Source organism: Coffea arabica, chromosome 10c, assembly GCF_036785885.1.
Source record: "Coffea arabica cultivar ET-39 chromosome 10c, Coffea Arabica ET-39 HiFi, whole genome shotgun sequence".
In the NCBI taxonomy this organism is placed as follows: domain Eukaryota; kingdom Viridiplantae; phylum Streptophyta; class Magnoliopsida; order Gentianales; family Rubiaceae; genus Coffea; species Coffea arabica.
The window spans coordinates 50058606-50074377 of NC_092329.1; the positions used below are offsets into that span (position 1 = coordinate 50058606).

Consider the following 15772-nt stretch of genomic DNA (forward strand, 5'->3'; position numbering starts at 1 on the left):
CACATCACATGTGAGATTCATAAAATTTTATTCTATAATTACATGTTATTAAAAATAGATTACACTATATACATACAAAATTATATTTTATATATTTTTTACATAAAATCGACCGAACAATTTTCCCGACAGTCATTCAGGCCGTGTCCATTTAATGTTTTGAATGAAGAGAGATGATTTATTTTTTTATTACATTATTTTTTTAACTAAAATTTGGCCATAAACCTTTAGGAACAGTTGCTTCTCTAGAGCAAACCGATCCTGCCCCTCCTCCAAAGGAAATTATGGTACCGAAACACCCATAAGAGGAAGTATAATGATTTTTAGTATTAGAATTTTTTTAACGAGTGTTCAGCAAACATTTGATTGGTAACAAGATTTACACCTGATATATTTTGTTAACACAAACTCGAAATTAATTGTTTGTCTTCCCATTTATGTGGATTTAGGCTTCTACAATTATCAGTGACAATTGCAATTTCTAATGTGTACAGTAACGTAATAAATATGGATATTAAAAAGAAAACGGTAAATATTAAGACAACAACATACAAAAATATGACTTTTAAAGAAACAATAGTTTGATGTTTTCTTGTTGATTTCTTAGCATTTTACATTTGTTCTTTTGTCTATACATTTACATCTACATCTACATCTACTCGAACTTGCATTTATGCATTTGACCAATTTCACTACAAATGTTGAAAGAATAATAATGTCAAACACCTTTTTAACGCATTTTCATTGGACACTCGTAAAATAAATTTACTATTTAATTGATTTATAACGTTATGAAAATGGCTACATACATGAATGCATGTTTAACATGACATGGTCATACATGCAAATGCACCAATGAATATAACGTACGCTTCATCAACATATCTAGTCTATGCGGGAATGGGGAGCTTTTCAATCGACTTCTGATTGCTGATGTGGCGAGCTTCCATTGGCCGATTGGTGGTCGTCTGCCTCGTGTGAATTCGCTCGCGTGAATTGGTCCGTCCAGCCGATTGTTTCTTTCTTTTCTTTGTTTGCTTGGATCAGTTGGATGTCTACATTGGAGCACGTCTTTTGGTTTTTTTTCCCTTTTCTTTTTTTAAAATTGGATGGAAGTGCTTGTTAATAACCTTTTTTTGGATGCTACAGCCCCTCTCATTCCCTTGCTGGTCAACATATCTAGTCTATGCGGGAATGGGGAGCTTTTCAATCGACTTCTGATTGCTGATGTGGCGAGCTTCCATTGGCCGATTGGTGGTCGTCTGCCTCGTGTGAATTCGCTCGCGTGAATTGGTCCGTCCAGCCGATTGTTTCTTTCTTTTCTTTGTTTGCTTGGATCAGTTGGATGTCTACATTGGAGCACGTCTTTTGGTTTTTTTTCCCTTTTCTTTTTTTAAAATTGGATGGAAGTGCTTGTTAATAACCTTTTTTTGGATGCTACAGCCCCTCTCATTCCCTTGCTGGTTTAGAATTATCCCGGCAGAATTATCCAATAATTCCTTCCCTTATAGTCTATGCGGGAATGGGGAGCTTTTCAATCGACTTCTGATTGCTGATGTGGCGAGCTTCCATTGGCCGATTGGTGGTCGTCTGCCTCGTGTGAATTCGCTCGCGTGAATTGGTCCGTCCAGCCGATTGTTTCTTTCTTTTCTTTGTTTGCTTGGATCAGTTGGATGTCTACATTGGAGCACGTCTTTTGGTTTTTTTTCCCTTTTCTTTTTTTAAAATTGGATGGAAGTGCTTGTTAATAACCTTTTTTTGGATGCTACAGCCCCTCTCATTCCCTTGCTGGTTTAGAATTATCCCGGCAGAATTATCCAATAATTCCCTTATTGAATTGGAATTATCCGTCTTTTCAACATATCTAATTAGCGTTTTCCCCAATTGTTATTAGCTAAAGAATGCCTTTTGTGGTTCCTCAAAAAAACGCATATAATTATCAAATTCTTTTCAATTATGGCTTTTCGTTAGCTGATTAATAAACTCGTTTGTATTTATCTCTTTGTATTTGGATTCCCTTTTTTAAACCAATATAAATCACGTTTAATTACCCAATATTTATTCTTAATTGTTAGTGCCTTATTAATGATGCCATTTTTTCCCTTTCTCAACAATAGATTGTGTTGCCAAAAAACTTGATATCCCGGTTCTTTACAATTATTACTACTTTCCCTTTGTTTCCAGATAAATTGCAATTATTAATAATTACTTTTTTTTTCAATAATTGCTTATATATTATCTTTTTAAACATTGCTTTTGTTATCTTGCGATTGTGAAAATTTTACGCTTCAATTGATTTTTCCTCGTCGCGCCACACACCATGCTTAATTATTGATTCCTGGCTATTAATTGTTATAATTATTTACTTACCTATTTTTATTTGTGCTCTTTTTTTTGTTAGCAAACAGATCATATTTGATTACCAACTTTTTAGAATACACTGTTAATAACTGATAAATAATACCATTTTTTTTGTTACCGCCATTTTTTGTTACCCAACAGCTGCCATTTAATTCATAACTTTTTTGCAATTATTAGCAACATTTCTTTTCTTGTCAGAAATATCACATCTAATTTCCTTTTTTCCAAATTTCATTGAGAAAATGTCCTCTTTTGTTTTGGGTTGCCCAACAAATGGAGTTTAATTATCAGTTTTTTTCAATTACTCTTTTATTAATTCGGTTCTGATTTGGCTGTTTTATTGCTACAAAAAACACATTTAATTGCTGGCCTTTTTAATTATTGATACTTTTTGTTACCCAAAAAAACGCATTTAATTACCAATTCTATGTAGTTATTAGCCAAGAAATATGCTTGTCTTATTCTTTTCTTTCGTTACTTTTCCTGTCGTAACCAAACTCCTTATTGCTAATCTGATTGACTCATTTTTACAAGCAAGCCTGCATCTTGTTTGTTTATTTCCAGAGCAAGCTTTCTCGAGTTCCTCATCAGGCACTACTTGTCACCAGCCTGTTTCTGCCGACAAATGACTGTACTTGACCTAATTAATTGCTACCTTAATTTTCTATATTACCCATCCCTTGTGCCTATATTTACGATTCCACTCCATGGACCTTGTCGCCTTTTGCCCTTCACTTGAGGTTATGTTTGTAAATCTATCGAAAACCGTCATTTTTCGCCATTGTCTGCCATCAGCTTCCTTTTGCTGCGGTTGATTGACACTGTTTGGTGCTTTGCATTTGCACAATGGTTACATAGTTTCTCTGGTTTTCCGCGGCGGATTTTCTACTGAGCATCATCATGAACAATGGTAATTGTGCACCCACTGCATTCTTTTCTCTATTCTAAAACTCTTGTTTCTTTGTTAGACAGAGGGAACTACCTCATACCGATTGTTCTTCATTTTCTTTGGTTATTTTGAAACTTCATTTTCCCTAATTTATCAGTCTGGTTTTTATTTGCACTGGTGCTATCGTTTTTGCTTCCTGGTGAGCATGTTGGTTTTATAGTTCGGCTTAATTTGTTGTTCTTTAACTGTTTATATATTTCAAAGATTTCTATCAGGCTGCTTTGCTTTTTATTTCTTCCTTGCTTCTCGGCTTTCTAATGCACTGGTTCAACTATTTTTCCCCTTTTTTTTTCTGCCCCTTCTAAATTATTATCACCAAATTAGCTTCTATTTTTCTCTCCCATTTTTTTCACCTTTTCTTATTACGTCTTACATGATTGCCATTTTTTTGATAGTTTCTGCTGTTATTCACTTCTGCGGTGTTGACCTTCTTCGTGTTCACAGGTTAGTTCTTCTGATTTTGTTCTCGTTTTGGTCTTTTCTCTATATTTTATCCTTAATTTGTGCATCTTTGGGATACATTTTCTGATGCATCAGCGCTTATGGCCTGCTCCAGCTTTTCCTTTATTTGGTTTGGGACTTTTTGACTTCCTGTACCTTTTGTGATCCTTTTTCTTGCATATACGAGTTATTGTATTGTTTCTACTGCTATATTTACATGCCTGATTATTTTTTATGTGAGAATTTGTTCTTTGCTCGGCTGCCGCTATTAACTCCTTCATCTCTTTGTGTTCGCTTGTTTTTTGCCTGCTCTGCTTTCTACCAGTTTTCAATTTACACTCTTTTTTGCTAAGTTAGGCATTCCTTTCTTTATATAGTCCTTCCACATTTTTTGCTCTTACTAAAAAACGATGGATGGAAATGCTACTCGCCGCAAAAAATACGCAGAAATGCCATCTTCGCAAAAAATGCACCTTCTACAACGCCGGAAAGAAAATAGAGCTGCCAAGAAAAAAAATGCGCATTTACTCCCACGTATTCGTAAGGTTCCACTGGGTTATATGGAAACGGGTGTTTCTTTCCTTGATTCCCATCATGAAAAACTTGATGGTGCGGATCACTCTTCTATGCATAGTGAAATCTTAGGAGCCGAGGCCTTGAAGAGCGGTAATGACAATGCTGCTGTCATTACTGAGGCATTACAATATATGTCCTCTCATGAATCCGCTCCTTTTATTCCTCGCGTCCATTCTGCTCCCTCTTCTCAGACTGCAAACGACATGCCAAATGCAAGTGTTCTTACAGGTATACTAGGAGATGTCCTTCTTTTGCTGCTTCCTTCCTGTCCAGTTCTTAGTGTTTAGATAGTCTTTGCTTCCCTACCTGCTGGTTGCTGATTCAACATTTCGATTCTTTGCAAATGTATATATCTTCATTTGCAATCTGCAGAGTTTCCACTTACTGTTAAGGCTGATCTTAGGAGCTGCAAAGGAAAATTCCTTCCAGAAAAAAGAAAAAATTTTAACCTTCCTTCTTCCACTATTGAGCCTAATTTCTGTCTACCTAGGAGAAAAATTAGGAACTCTGTACCTGTAGCATTGCGTGATGGACTAGGCGATTGCTTTAATCGTTCTGATAGCGTCATCCAAGCTCTCAACTTTGACAAAGAGGATTTGCTTATGAACAATCTTTTTGAAAATCCAGTTGAGTATTGTTCTTCGGTCCATGTTTCTGTGAACTCTGAAGAGCTTTATCCTCTCACAACTACAAGTGAGGCAGCTCAATTCCTCCAACAAAAAGATGCATCCTTTAGGAAGCAGGATTCTATTATTAGACCTGCTTGCTCTGTTCCTGTGCTGCTAGTTGATAGGCACAACAGCTCTTCTAGAGTTTCTGAGAGCATCCTGCAACCTTCTTGTAGAGGCAAAGATCATCTACTTGTTCCTCAACTTTTTGAAAATGTTGTTGCATACTCTTCTTTGCCCAAGGTTCATATGAAATCTGGTCAACTGCAATCTCTCTTCGATAGTAACCACCAGGCATTCCATTTTGGAAAAAATATGCCACCCTCTGAAAACCACACTTGTGAAACAGCTTCTGCTTCTCAAGGTACATTTCTTAAACATCGGCTATTCTCAACACAACCCTGCTAAGTATTCTTTAATTCCGACTGCACATTGATTGTGTTCACTGCCATGCCATTGGCCCCTTTTAGTTAGCTTATTTCTTAATACGGTTACAGAAACCTCCTCTATTCCGGAGAGACAATCTACCCATTCTATTCGAAGAAATGCTCCTGTGAGGAAAGCAACAACAATTTCCCACTGTTCTGGTTTCTCATATAGAGTTCAACCTTCGACCCGAAACCGCTGTTCTCGTCGTCGTGTGAAGAAGCAAACTCCGGGTTGGCATTTTATTCTTCAATAGCTATTTCGGGTATTTTAGATGCCATTGCTGATTAGCCTACTAGAGGCACAGCTTGGTTTGCTTCTCAGCTATAGTTTCGAAATAAATGCAGCTACACCTAAAAGAGGGAGGCAGCGGCAAATTTTTTCGATCGATGAAATCCCCCACGAAGCTTTAGCTCTTCCAGATGCTCCTGATTGTGAGCTCTGTGGAGCCAAGAGGTTCCATTTGGAACCTCCTAACTTTTGTTGCTCTGGAGGGGATATTTCTATCGTGGCTCCATCGATGCCTTATGATCTTAAGCGTCTATTTATCGAAAATGATGAGGAAAGTGCTCATTTCAGAAACAATGTTCGGTCCTATAATAACAACTTGGGATTCACATCCTTTGCTGTAAAATATGATCATGAACTGACCAAGAACACGAAAGGTGTTTATACTTTCCGTGTTCAAGGCCAGGTCTACCATTTCCTTAATAGTTTGGTACAGTCATATGAAAAACCTTCTGGAATTCAGTTTTACTTTTTTGATTCTGATGAAGAGTTAGCAAAGAGAATTGGAAGTTCTGATAAGTTGCGTGAAAGCACTTTAAGATTGCTTATGCGTATCCTTTCGAACAACCCTTATGCTAAATTCTTTAAGAATCTCAGAAATGTTCCGAACATTGACACCTATAAAATTGTTTTGAATTGTTATCCCGGTTTGGACCAGCGAGTCTATAATCTGCCTACAGCTTCTCAAGTTGCTGCCATATGGACTGAGGATGAGGATGAATCGGCAGATAGAAATATTCATATTCAAGTCTATACCCACTCTAATACCAGCCATAGAATTAAGCATTACTATGGCTGCTATGATCCTTTGCAGTACCCTATTCTCTTTCCTCAAGGTGAATGTGGATGGCACCATGGTGTTAAAAAACTTCGCAAGAGGAAGAGAAAGGCAGATTCTTGTGAGGATGATTTAAATGTTGATCCTTCCTCTGTTAACAGCCCTTCACATTTACTCAATTTGGAACGCAGAGGCAAGTATATTTCTTGCTATTTGAGGCTGTTAGGGTGAGCATCATAATCTTTTCATCATTAGTTTGATATTTTTTACTTTTCCTTTATAGCCGTTGAACATGGAAAGAACGAAGAGGACACTGTATCAGCTAGAGAATATTATTGTTATAGGTTTCAAATGAGAGACAGCGATGAGTCGATGTTGCTGCACTGTCTTAGACTTCTACAACAATTTTCAGTTGATTCCTATGTGAAGATAGAAACTTCTAGGCTGGACTTTCATAGACATCGACAAAATGTTGTCAGATCAGAAATTCTTCAAGGGGTATTGGATAGTGTCTCTCTAGGCCAAACTGAAGGTTCTAAAGTTGGTCGTAGGATAGTGCTGCCTGCTTCCTTTATAGGTGGTCCCAGAGACATGAGGCGCCGCTATCTTGATGCAATGTCACTTGTACAAAAATATGGAAAACCAGACATTTTTCTTACCATGACTTGCAATCCGGCATGGAAAGAAATCCAATGCAATCTGAAGTATCATGAGAAGCCGCAGGATAGGCCTGATCTTTTAGCTAGAGTGTTTAGAGCTAAATTTGAAATGCTTAAACACGAACTCTTGAATAAGCAGATTTTTGGTGAGGTGGCAGCATGCGTCTATGTTATCGAATTTCAAAAACGAGGATTTTCACATGCTCATTTGTTACTCATTTTAAAGCCTCAGTTTAAGCTGCTCAATCCAGATTCATACGACAAGGTGGTTTGTGCTGAATTACCTGATCGCCTTCAGTATCCTCACCTCTACTCTCTTGTTGTAAAGCATATGATCCATGGTCCTTGTGGAGACATGGATAAAAGTTGCCCATGTATGAAAGACGGTTCCTGCAGAAATCACTATCCAAAAAATTTTTGCCCTCATACAACTCACGGTGAAGATAGTTACCCATATTATAGAAGAAGGGATGATGGCAAGAAGGTGAAAGTTCGCAGATTCACCCTTGATAATAGGTGGGTTGTGCCTTACAACCCCTATCTTCTTGCTTTGTTCGATTGCCACATGAATGTGGAGATTTGTTCTACCATTAAACTGGTCAAGTACCTGTATAAGTATGTGTTCAAGGGACATGATCAAGTCTCTTTTAGGATTATGACGGATGATAGTGCTGCTGATACTGACGAGATTAAAGAGTTCCAAAAAGGTAGATACATTTCACCTCCGGAAGCGTTTTGGCGCATCTATGAGTTCCGTTTAAATGAGATGACCCCATCTGTTTATACTCTCCAAGTTCACCTTCCAAATCAGCAGCTTGTTTCTTTTCCGAAAAACTCAGATTTGTTGCAGTTGTTAGCAAAAGTTGATTTTTCTAAGACCATGCTAACTGAGTTTTTCAAGATGAATGCAACCAATTCAACCACTGAAAACCTGAAATGCTTTTATAAAGATTTCCCTCAGCATTTCGTTTGGTCTTCCAAGTATAGACAGTGGACGGAAAGGAAGCGTCGAAAGGTGATAGGTAGACTTGTCAGTGTTAATCCAAGAGAAGGAGAGAGGTACTATCTAAGGCTTCTCTTAAATCATATTCCTGGACCGATATCATTTGATGCTCTCTTGACTGTTAATGATAAAAAAATGAACTCGTTTAGAGAGGCTGCTCTAGCGCTTGGGTTGTTGCAATCTGATACATATATAGAAGAAACACTTGAGGAAGCCGCTGCATTTCAGATGCCATCTTCGCTCAGATTATTGTTTGCTACTCTCCTGGTCTATTGTTCTCCAACTGATCCCGCGATGCTGTGGAAAAAATTTGAATTGGACTTTTCTAGAGATTACCAGCGGCACAACCAATCTCATGACGACTCTCCTGCTGAGATTAGGGGGTTAGTTCTTGCTGATATTAACAAATCTCTTCGCCAGATGGGTACAAGCATTGCTGCATATCAGTTACCATTAGATGACCTTGTTAGTGTGGATCAAGTTCACCTAACAAAAGAGATTGAAGCTGAAAGAAACATAGATATACCACCAGAAGATCTGCTAATGTCTTTAAAATTAAATTCACAGCAAAAGTATGCTTATAACATGATTCTAGAAGCATGCTTTGCTTTCCAAGGACATTCTTTTTTTATAGATGGTCCTGGAGGTACCGGTAAAACATTTTTATACCGGTCACTGCTTGCTACTCTGAGATCGCAAGGTTATATAGCAATTGCAGTAGCAACCTCTGGAATTGCAGCGTCTATCCTACCTGGAGGAAGAACTGCACACTCAAGGTTTAAGATACCTCTCGATTTCTCAAAGAACAGAGCCTGTCAGCTTAGCAAGCAAGGCAGTGTTGCAAAGCTGCTGTCGGAGTCTAAACTGATCTTATGGGATGAAGCTTCCATGGCAAAACGAGAAACCATTGAGGCATTTGATGATTTGCTTAGAGACATAATGGAATCTGAACTGCCTTTTGGAGGTAAAGTTATTGTATTCGGTGGCGATTTTCGGCAGACGCTACCTGTTATTGAACAAGCAACAAAGGAAGGCCTTTTGCAATCTTGCTTTCTCAATTCTCCATTGTGGTATAAGCTTCATAAACTGAAGTTAACAGAAAACATGCGAGCTATATTAGATCCTCAATTTTCTGAATTCCTGTTAAGAGTTGGCGAAGGGCGCGAACCTGTCGACTTGAACAGCGAAATAACTTTGTCCAGAGACTTAGTCATTCCTTATTATGATAAAGAAGAATCCTTGAACAGGTTAATGACTTATTATTGGCCTGTTTTACCCATCTACTCTTTAATATATACACGTTCTAATTTATTTTCTTTATTAACAGGTTGCTACGCTCCGTATTTCCAGATTTAACTCTCTATTCCCAGGATCCATATAGCATGATTAATAGATGTATTCTTACCCCTAAAAATAACTCGGTTGATGAGTTAAATGATATAATGATTAGGAGGTTTCCTGGAGAGCTTCATGCTTACATTAGTTCTGACAAAGCTGTTGATCAGCGACACCAGGGTGATTACGAGGATTTCCTTAATTCTCAGAATCCAAAAGGCCTTCCTCCTCACAGGTTAATGTTAAAAGAAAACTGCCCGATTATACTAATAAGGAATCTAAATCCTGTTGAAGGCCTGTGCAATGGCACAAGGCTTATATGTAGAGAGCTTGGGCGACATACTATCTCTGCTGAAATTGTCTTCGGCCAGCATAGAGGAAAGCGAGTTCTCATTCCAAAGATACCCTTACAAACTTCTGACAACCAAAAGAATTCCATTGCATTCATAAGAACTCAGTTTCCTGTCCGACTTTGTTTTGCATTGACCATTAATAAATCTCAAGGACAAACTCTTGATTATGTTGGGATTTACTTGCGGGAACCTGTCTTTTCTCATGGACAGCTATATGTAGCCTTGTCCAGAGCTAGAGCTTCAAGTGAGCTGAAAATACTTATTGTACCAGGAACTTTTGATGGTGTGAAAACAGACTGCAAAACTAGAAATGTTGTGTTCAATGAAATTTTTGAATTGAGCCAGCAGTAGAATGTTCTTAAATTCAGGTATACTTGTACCCGTTTATAGCTGTGTTTACTTACTGTTAGGGTCTTATCTATACCCAAATCTATACATTATGATCATTTTCCCGTTTTTTAACAGGAATGTCTAGCCTCTTGCTGATTGGGGACATCATGCCTGATATGAAAAACTGGTCTTGTATCATCACAGTCCAGGAGAAACAACAGGTGACAGATTCTATGGGAACACCAACCAAGAAGCAAAAGTTTGTCTTTTATGATTCAGAGGTTGCATTCTAGAACCTGAAACGACTATCAGTTATTTCTTCTTTTATATATTTGTTAATCGTGTTTGGTATATATATATTTTTTCCTGATAGAGCTCTAAAGTCGAAGGGATAATCTTCAATGCTGATATTGCGAGAATGAGTCCTATGCTGCAAGTTTATAAAAAATATAAGATTTCAAATGCTGATGTCAGGAATATTCCGCCAAAGTTTCAGACTCTTGGATTAACCAAACAGTGGGTGATCACTTCAAAAACTGTCATTGAAGAAGTCAATGGCAGTGAAGACATTATGCCTGTTAAATTTAGTTTTACTCAATTTGCTGATTTAGCTGAATACATGGACGATAGAAGCAAGTCCGTCGGTGAGTATGCAGGCAGTCTATCATTCATGTTTTTATTACAAACTGAAAATATTCTCAGCCTGCTTTCTTTCCCTTTGCAGATGTGCTTGGAGTAGTGATCAGTTCATTGGCTAAGAAAACGATCACTAAAAACTCCAAACAGTCAAATGTTCAAAAATTTGTCCTCCTTAATGAAGAGTGCGAAATGTCTTTTTATCATGCTATGAACCTTTTTACTGTCTCTGTCTCGTTTTTCCTATAGCTCTGAATCATTTTCATCCTGGATTTTATGTCAATGTTAGGTCCCAAACTGTCCTGCTTTCTCTATGGGATGATTTTCTGAACAATGAAGGTCAAGTTTTGTTGAATAACATGCAAAGCTATCCCGTTATCATTGGTCGAAGGCTGAAAGTTACCAACTACAATGGTTTGTTGAACTGCTGCTTTTCTGTATTATGACCTTTATTTGTATGTCAAGCTTCTTAATCATGATTTAATATTAATTCTATTGTTTATTGTTTAGGTGTTGCTCTCTCTACTTGGTTCGATTCTGCACTCCTTGTTGATCCACCAATACAGGAAGCAAGGCAGCTCAAGAATTGGTGCAATGACTTCAGCTAACATGTTTTCATGCAGCATTATATGAGTTGTAACATTTTTTCCCAGTATTTTCCTTACATGTCCTTTTTTTTTGTAGGGCAATGAGAAATGCTAAGTTGATTGCTGAAATCATTGATGCAAAGAGTTATATTAAGTACAATCCTGCGCTTTGTTTCAAACCAGATCAGAAAACTACTCTGATTTGCAATGTTATCCCATCACAGAAGGTGATTAAATAATAAATTTTTATGTAATTTTATGGTTTTATATCTATCTAGCATTTCGTCTGATACTTGTCTATCTTTTAGACTGCCTGGGTGAAGGCAAAGCTCTCTTTTGACCATATCTTCCAAAAATATTGGTATATGAGCTGTGCAAAGTGTTGCCGAGCTACTGCAGCAGACTACGGAATTGAGTTTACTTGTAACTCGTGTAAAGAGAAGGGCCCTGCTATGCCTAGGTCCTATATTACTACGTCATTAACTTTAATTTAGATGCAAAGAGTTCCTGTTATTGTTAATGTTATACAGTTTATAGCCTAAGCACTTTATACTTATGTTTTAGGTGCCGCTTTGACGTTGATTTGAGCGACGACAGTGGAGTTATACCTGCTTCTATCTTTGGAGATCTAGCAGAAAATATTCTCACCTTTACTGCCCTTGAAGCAATGGATCATTTTAATCAGGTCACTTTAACTGCTAAAATTTAATATCCAGTGCGCTATTTGCTTGTCACCCTTATATCTTCTGTACTTCTTGCAGAATCTTGAACTACCACTTGACTTTGTTCATGCTCGGCTTAAAACGAAGACATTTTTGGTTCACATTAAACCAGTCCAAACACAGCTCGCTGATGCTAGACAGCGTTATACAATTCTATATTGCTCTGAAGTTGAACCAGAATTCGGTCATGCTCAGTTAACAGGTGAACCAGAATCTGTCTCGGTTTCGGCTCACCAACAAACTGAAAATGAACACTTACTGATGACAGGTTGATAAATATACCTAGACTTGTAACACATAACCATGTCTTCTTTAGATGAACTGTTAACTTGATTACTCCTTGTGCTTACAGGAGATGGTGGTTCAGGCTCAAAAGTGCGTCTTCGACTCAGTCAGAAGTTTGATGAAGCAGAAACAGTCGACAGCAATGACTTTAAAAGTTCAGATGCCAACTCCAAAAAGAAAGCAAAATTAGGCTGAACTGCCCTCGTTTCCTTTTGGACTGCTTCGAACATTAATATTTTTTGCTTTCTGTCATCTGCACTTCTATACTTAGGCAGATTGTTTATGACTTTTGGAAATGCTGCTCACCTGTTCACAATTCCTTCACTTTTGTACCTGGTTATCTGCTAACCAGCTTTTGTCATGATCAATGAACTTTGATAATAGCACCTGTATCAAAGTTCTTGCCAGGCTTTCAAAGATTGACTGAAATCCTCCATCTTTGACAGCATGAGGATTTCACAGATATCTTTTAATCCCTGACGATGAACTCCCTTTTTGCAGAACTAGCAGCTTTATAATCTATATAATTTGGGATTCATTTCCGTTTCTATATATTTTCTGCAATGCAATTATTATTATCCGTTTGGAAACTCCAGCTTTGTATGCATACTTATTCATTTATTACAAATGACAGCATTTTTTACAAATTAAACTTATATATTCACGTCCTGCTACTTCTATGCCAGCCTACCTACTACAACAAACATGGCAAGTACAGGGTGAATTATGATCTTGCCTTCAGGCCATTAAAGCATTACAAATGCATTACTTTACATGCAGCCGGTTGACAACTCGCACTTAATGCTTCACATTGAATTGTCTTTTCTATTCATTGTCCCTTACCTTCTTCTGCAACTAATAAATCTTTACAATTGTGGTAGGAAGAAGCTTGCACTTGTCATTAAAAGCAATGAAAAATATACTCTTTTTACATTGATCTTTTCTTTATATATATGCTCTTTCCATTTACAAGATCATCCATAACAACTATTAGCCATACATTTGCACTACCGCTTTTTCTGCATAAGAACTTTTCAGCAGGTGAGTTTCTCTACAGTGTATTTCTAATCCTTATTACATGATGTAGCCTTAAACTCACATTTTTCATTAATAGACCACTTTTCTGATTTTCCAGTTTTACAGATTTCCTCCTGATAGTTCAATGGCAGAAACAATCTCAGAATCTCCAACAGATTTTCAACCGACAAATACCTGCTTATCAGCATGCTGTTTTCTGCTCAAATGCATCCATAGAGGACAGGTTAACCTTTAGCTCGTTCACCTACATTGCAGCATTTAGAGTTAAATAGTATGGTATTCTTTGACAATATTTTACTGCTTCATTTTTTTAAGGTATTACCTGCTCAGTTTGAATCATTACTCCGTCAACACCACTGCAATAGAATTATTCTAAGGTTTGGACTGCGGCAATGGCATATCATAGTCACGGATCATAGATTCGCACAAGGATGGGATGTTTTTTGTGAACAAAACATTGTTAAAAGGCATGACACGCTATTACTTCGACATAGCGGGAATCTGATATTTGATGTTATTCACTTTTGTGAACTACAAAAACAAGTTCTTCTGCCTTGGACCGTCCCCCTACTAGATCTATTGCACATGAATGCCATTGCATCAAGAGGTCAAAATACCGCTGTACCTATCTCATTTCCTCATCTATATAGTACATTCTTTTTAATGTAACACAGTCATTTGATGACAGATGATATCCACATGGCCGCTACACACCAGCAAGTTACTTCCTCGCTAAGACCAGATTTCTGTCAAGATCTATCTGATTCAGTGTGCTTTTATCAAATCTTTAACTCCGCAACTCCAAACAGCTTAGTAAGCTATTCTATGTTTACCTGCATTCTCTTTTTTCATCTCAACTTTCTCGCAAGCAATTTCCTTTTGTTTCTGCATATCTTCTAATCTGCACCTTTTGATGATAGAAAATTCCGCGCTTTATTGATCACTTCATCAATGATATCAAGACTCCCATGTTACTTATCAACACTGGACAAAAAACTACTCAAATTGCTGTGAAGCATAAACGCCTTCACCGAAACTGGAGAGATTTCGTTCTTCAACATCAATTGCAACACAATCTTGGCCCTAGGAGTTGCTTCCTATTAAAATATAGTGGCGTGGCCATCTTTATATTTTTTCAGAACATGTTTCTCTTGAAGAACAGTCTAACAAGAAGCTGCACAATTGAAGTTAGAGATACATTTCAGATGATATAAATAAATCATTAGCAGCCTCAAATCCACTAGGTGAAGTGGGAAATGAGCTTAATAGACCCTTTCAGCAAATGATCACGAAGTATTCACTAAGATGGACTCGGTTCTCGGTCATTTAATGGCACCACCACGGGACGAGAGCAGATCCTCTGTCCAATATTTTGTATCCAATTTCCTGTCCAATGTGAAACTACGTAGTTTCACTTATTATATCTATTGATATGGCAACTAAAAATAGGTGTCTGTTTGGCTGCCTAATACTTCTTTTTCTTTCTTCTTTTTTGGGTTTCCTTTGTTTACACAACTTTGTTACAATTCTCATCTTTTTTAAAACAAAGTATCAAGGATTTCAAATACAAAAGAATATTTAAAAAAGATGGGAATTGTAACAAAGTTGTGTAAACAAAGGAAATCCAAACAAGAAAAAATAAAAAGAAGTATAAGGCAGCCAAACAGCCACTTATTTTTAGTTGTCACATCAGCAGATATAATAAGTGAAACTACGTAGTTTCACATTGGACAATTTTAGATGCTCCAATTCTAGATGTTTAAGGTTTAATTTGTGTAACCATTCCCATAAAATAAAATATCTGTACTTCTGATTAAAACTATACTCAAACCTTAAAATCTTTCGGATTGAACCCTGTAAACTCATCAGAACCCAATTTGTAACAGGTGGAAACACCTGTTTATAGAATTCAAAGTTCCCTGGATATTTTGCTGGAGTTTCAAAATTCATCAAGAGTTAGAAAAGCCATTTCCAATGTCTTTGGTACAAGAATTGAAAGTAAAATGGTGGACAGGGTTCAATCAAGAATTTGGAGATCAAGTAAATGTCATAAGATTCCTGACTACTGGGGACAAACTCAAATGGACAAAATCACCACCCATTCAACAAACAGGTGTTTCCACTACAACCACTTCTCCAACAACTCCAATTATTACTACACCAACTCCAACCACTACTCCAATAAAGAAAGAAAAAGAAAAGGACACCGAGATGGTATCCGAGGCCAATTCAAATGACTTTTTGATGAAAAAGATGCTCCAAGACCCAAGACTACTCAAAGAATATTTGGACTATCTACAAAAGCAGGAAAAGAAAGAAGAAACCACCAAAATTGAT

At 37.2% G+C, this 15772-nt stretch overlaps 1 protein-coding gene across 6 annotated transcripts; it reads left to right on the plus strand.

Annotated features, from left to right (window-relative positions):
- Window positions 1-2911: 2911 nt before the first annotated feature.
- Window positions 2912-12949, plus strand: LOC113713449 (replication protein A 70 kDa DNA-binding subunit B). Of its 6 annotated transcripts, none has more exons than XM_072069768.1 (13): window positions 2912-3271; window positions 3706-3754; window positions 10109-10205; window positions 10303-10448; window positions 10541-10811; window positions 10892-10997; window positions 11093-11217; window positions 11314-11392; window positions 11488-11617; window positions 11699-11850; window positions 11955-12075; window positions 12152-12380; window positions 12465-12949. In XM_072069768.1, exons 3-13 carry the CDS (start codon window positions 10190-10192, stop codon window positions 12590-12592), a joined length of 1503 nt encoding a protein of 500 aa, XP_071925869.1. In that variant the 5' UTR covers window positions 2912-3271; window positions 3706-3754; window positions 10109-10189; the 3' UTR covers window positions 12593-12949. The 6 variants fall into 6 exon arrangements, with proteins under 6 accessions (XP_071925869.1, XP_071925868.1, XP_027092979.2 ...); XM_072069769.1 differs by lacking the exon at window positions 2912-3271 and adding an exon at window positions 3293-3449; XM_072069767.1 differs by lacking the exon at window positions 10109-10205 and having other exon boundaries at window positions 2914-3271.
- The last annotated feature ends 2823 nt before the right edge of the window (window positions 12950-15772 follow it).

Bases quoted from the DNA above. Each gene is read 5' to 3' on its own strand.
- LOC113713449 (XM_072069767.1), top strand. The intron at 10,998-11,092 runs GTCTTTTTATCA...TGTCAATGTTAG, and splicing joins CTTAATGAAGAGTGCGAAAT to GTCCCAAACTGTCCTGCTTT. The intron at 12,076-12,151 runs GTCACTTTAACT...TACTTCTTGCAG, and splicing joins CAATGGATCATTTTAATCAG to AATCTTGAACTACCACTTGA.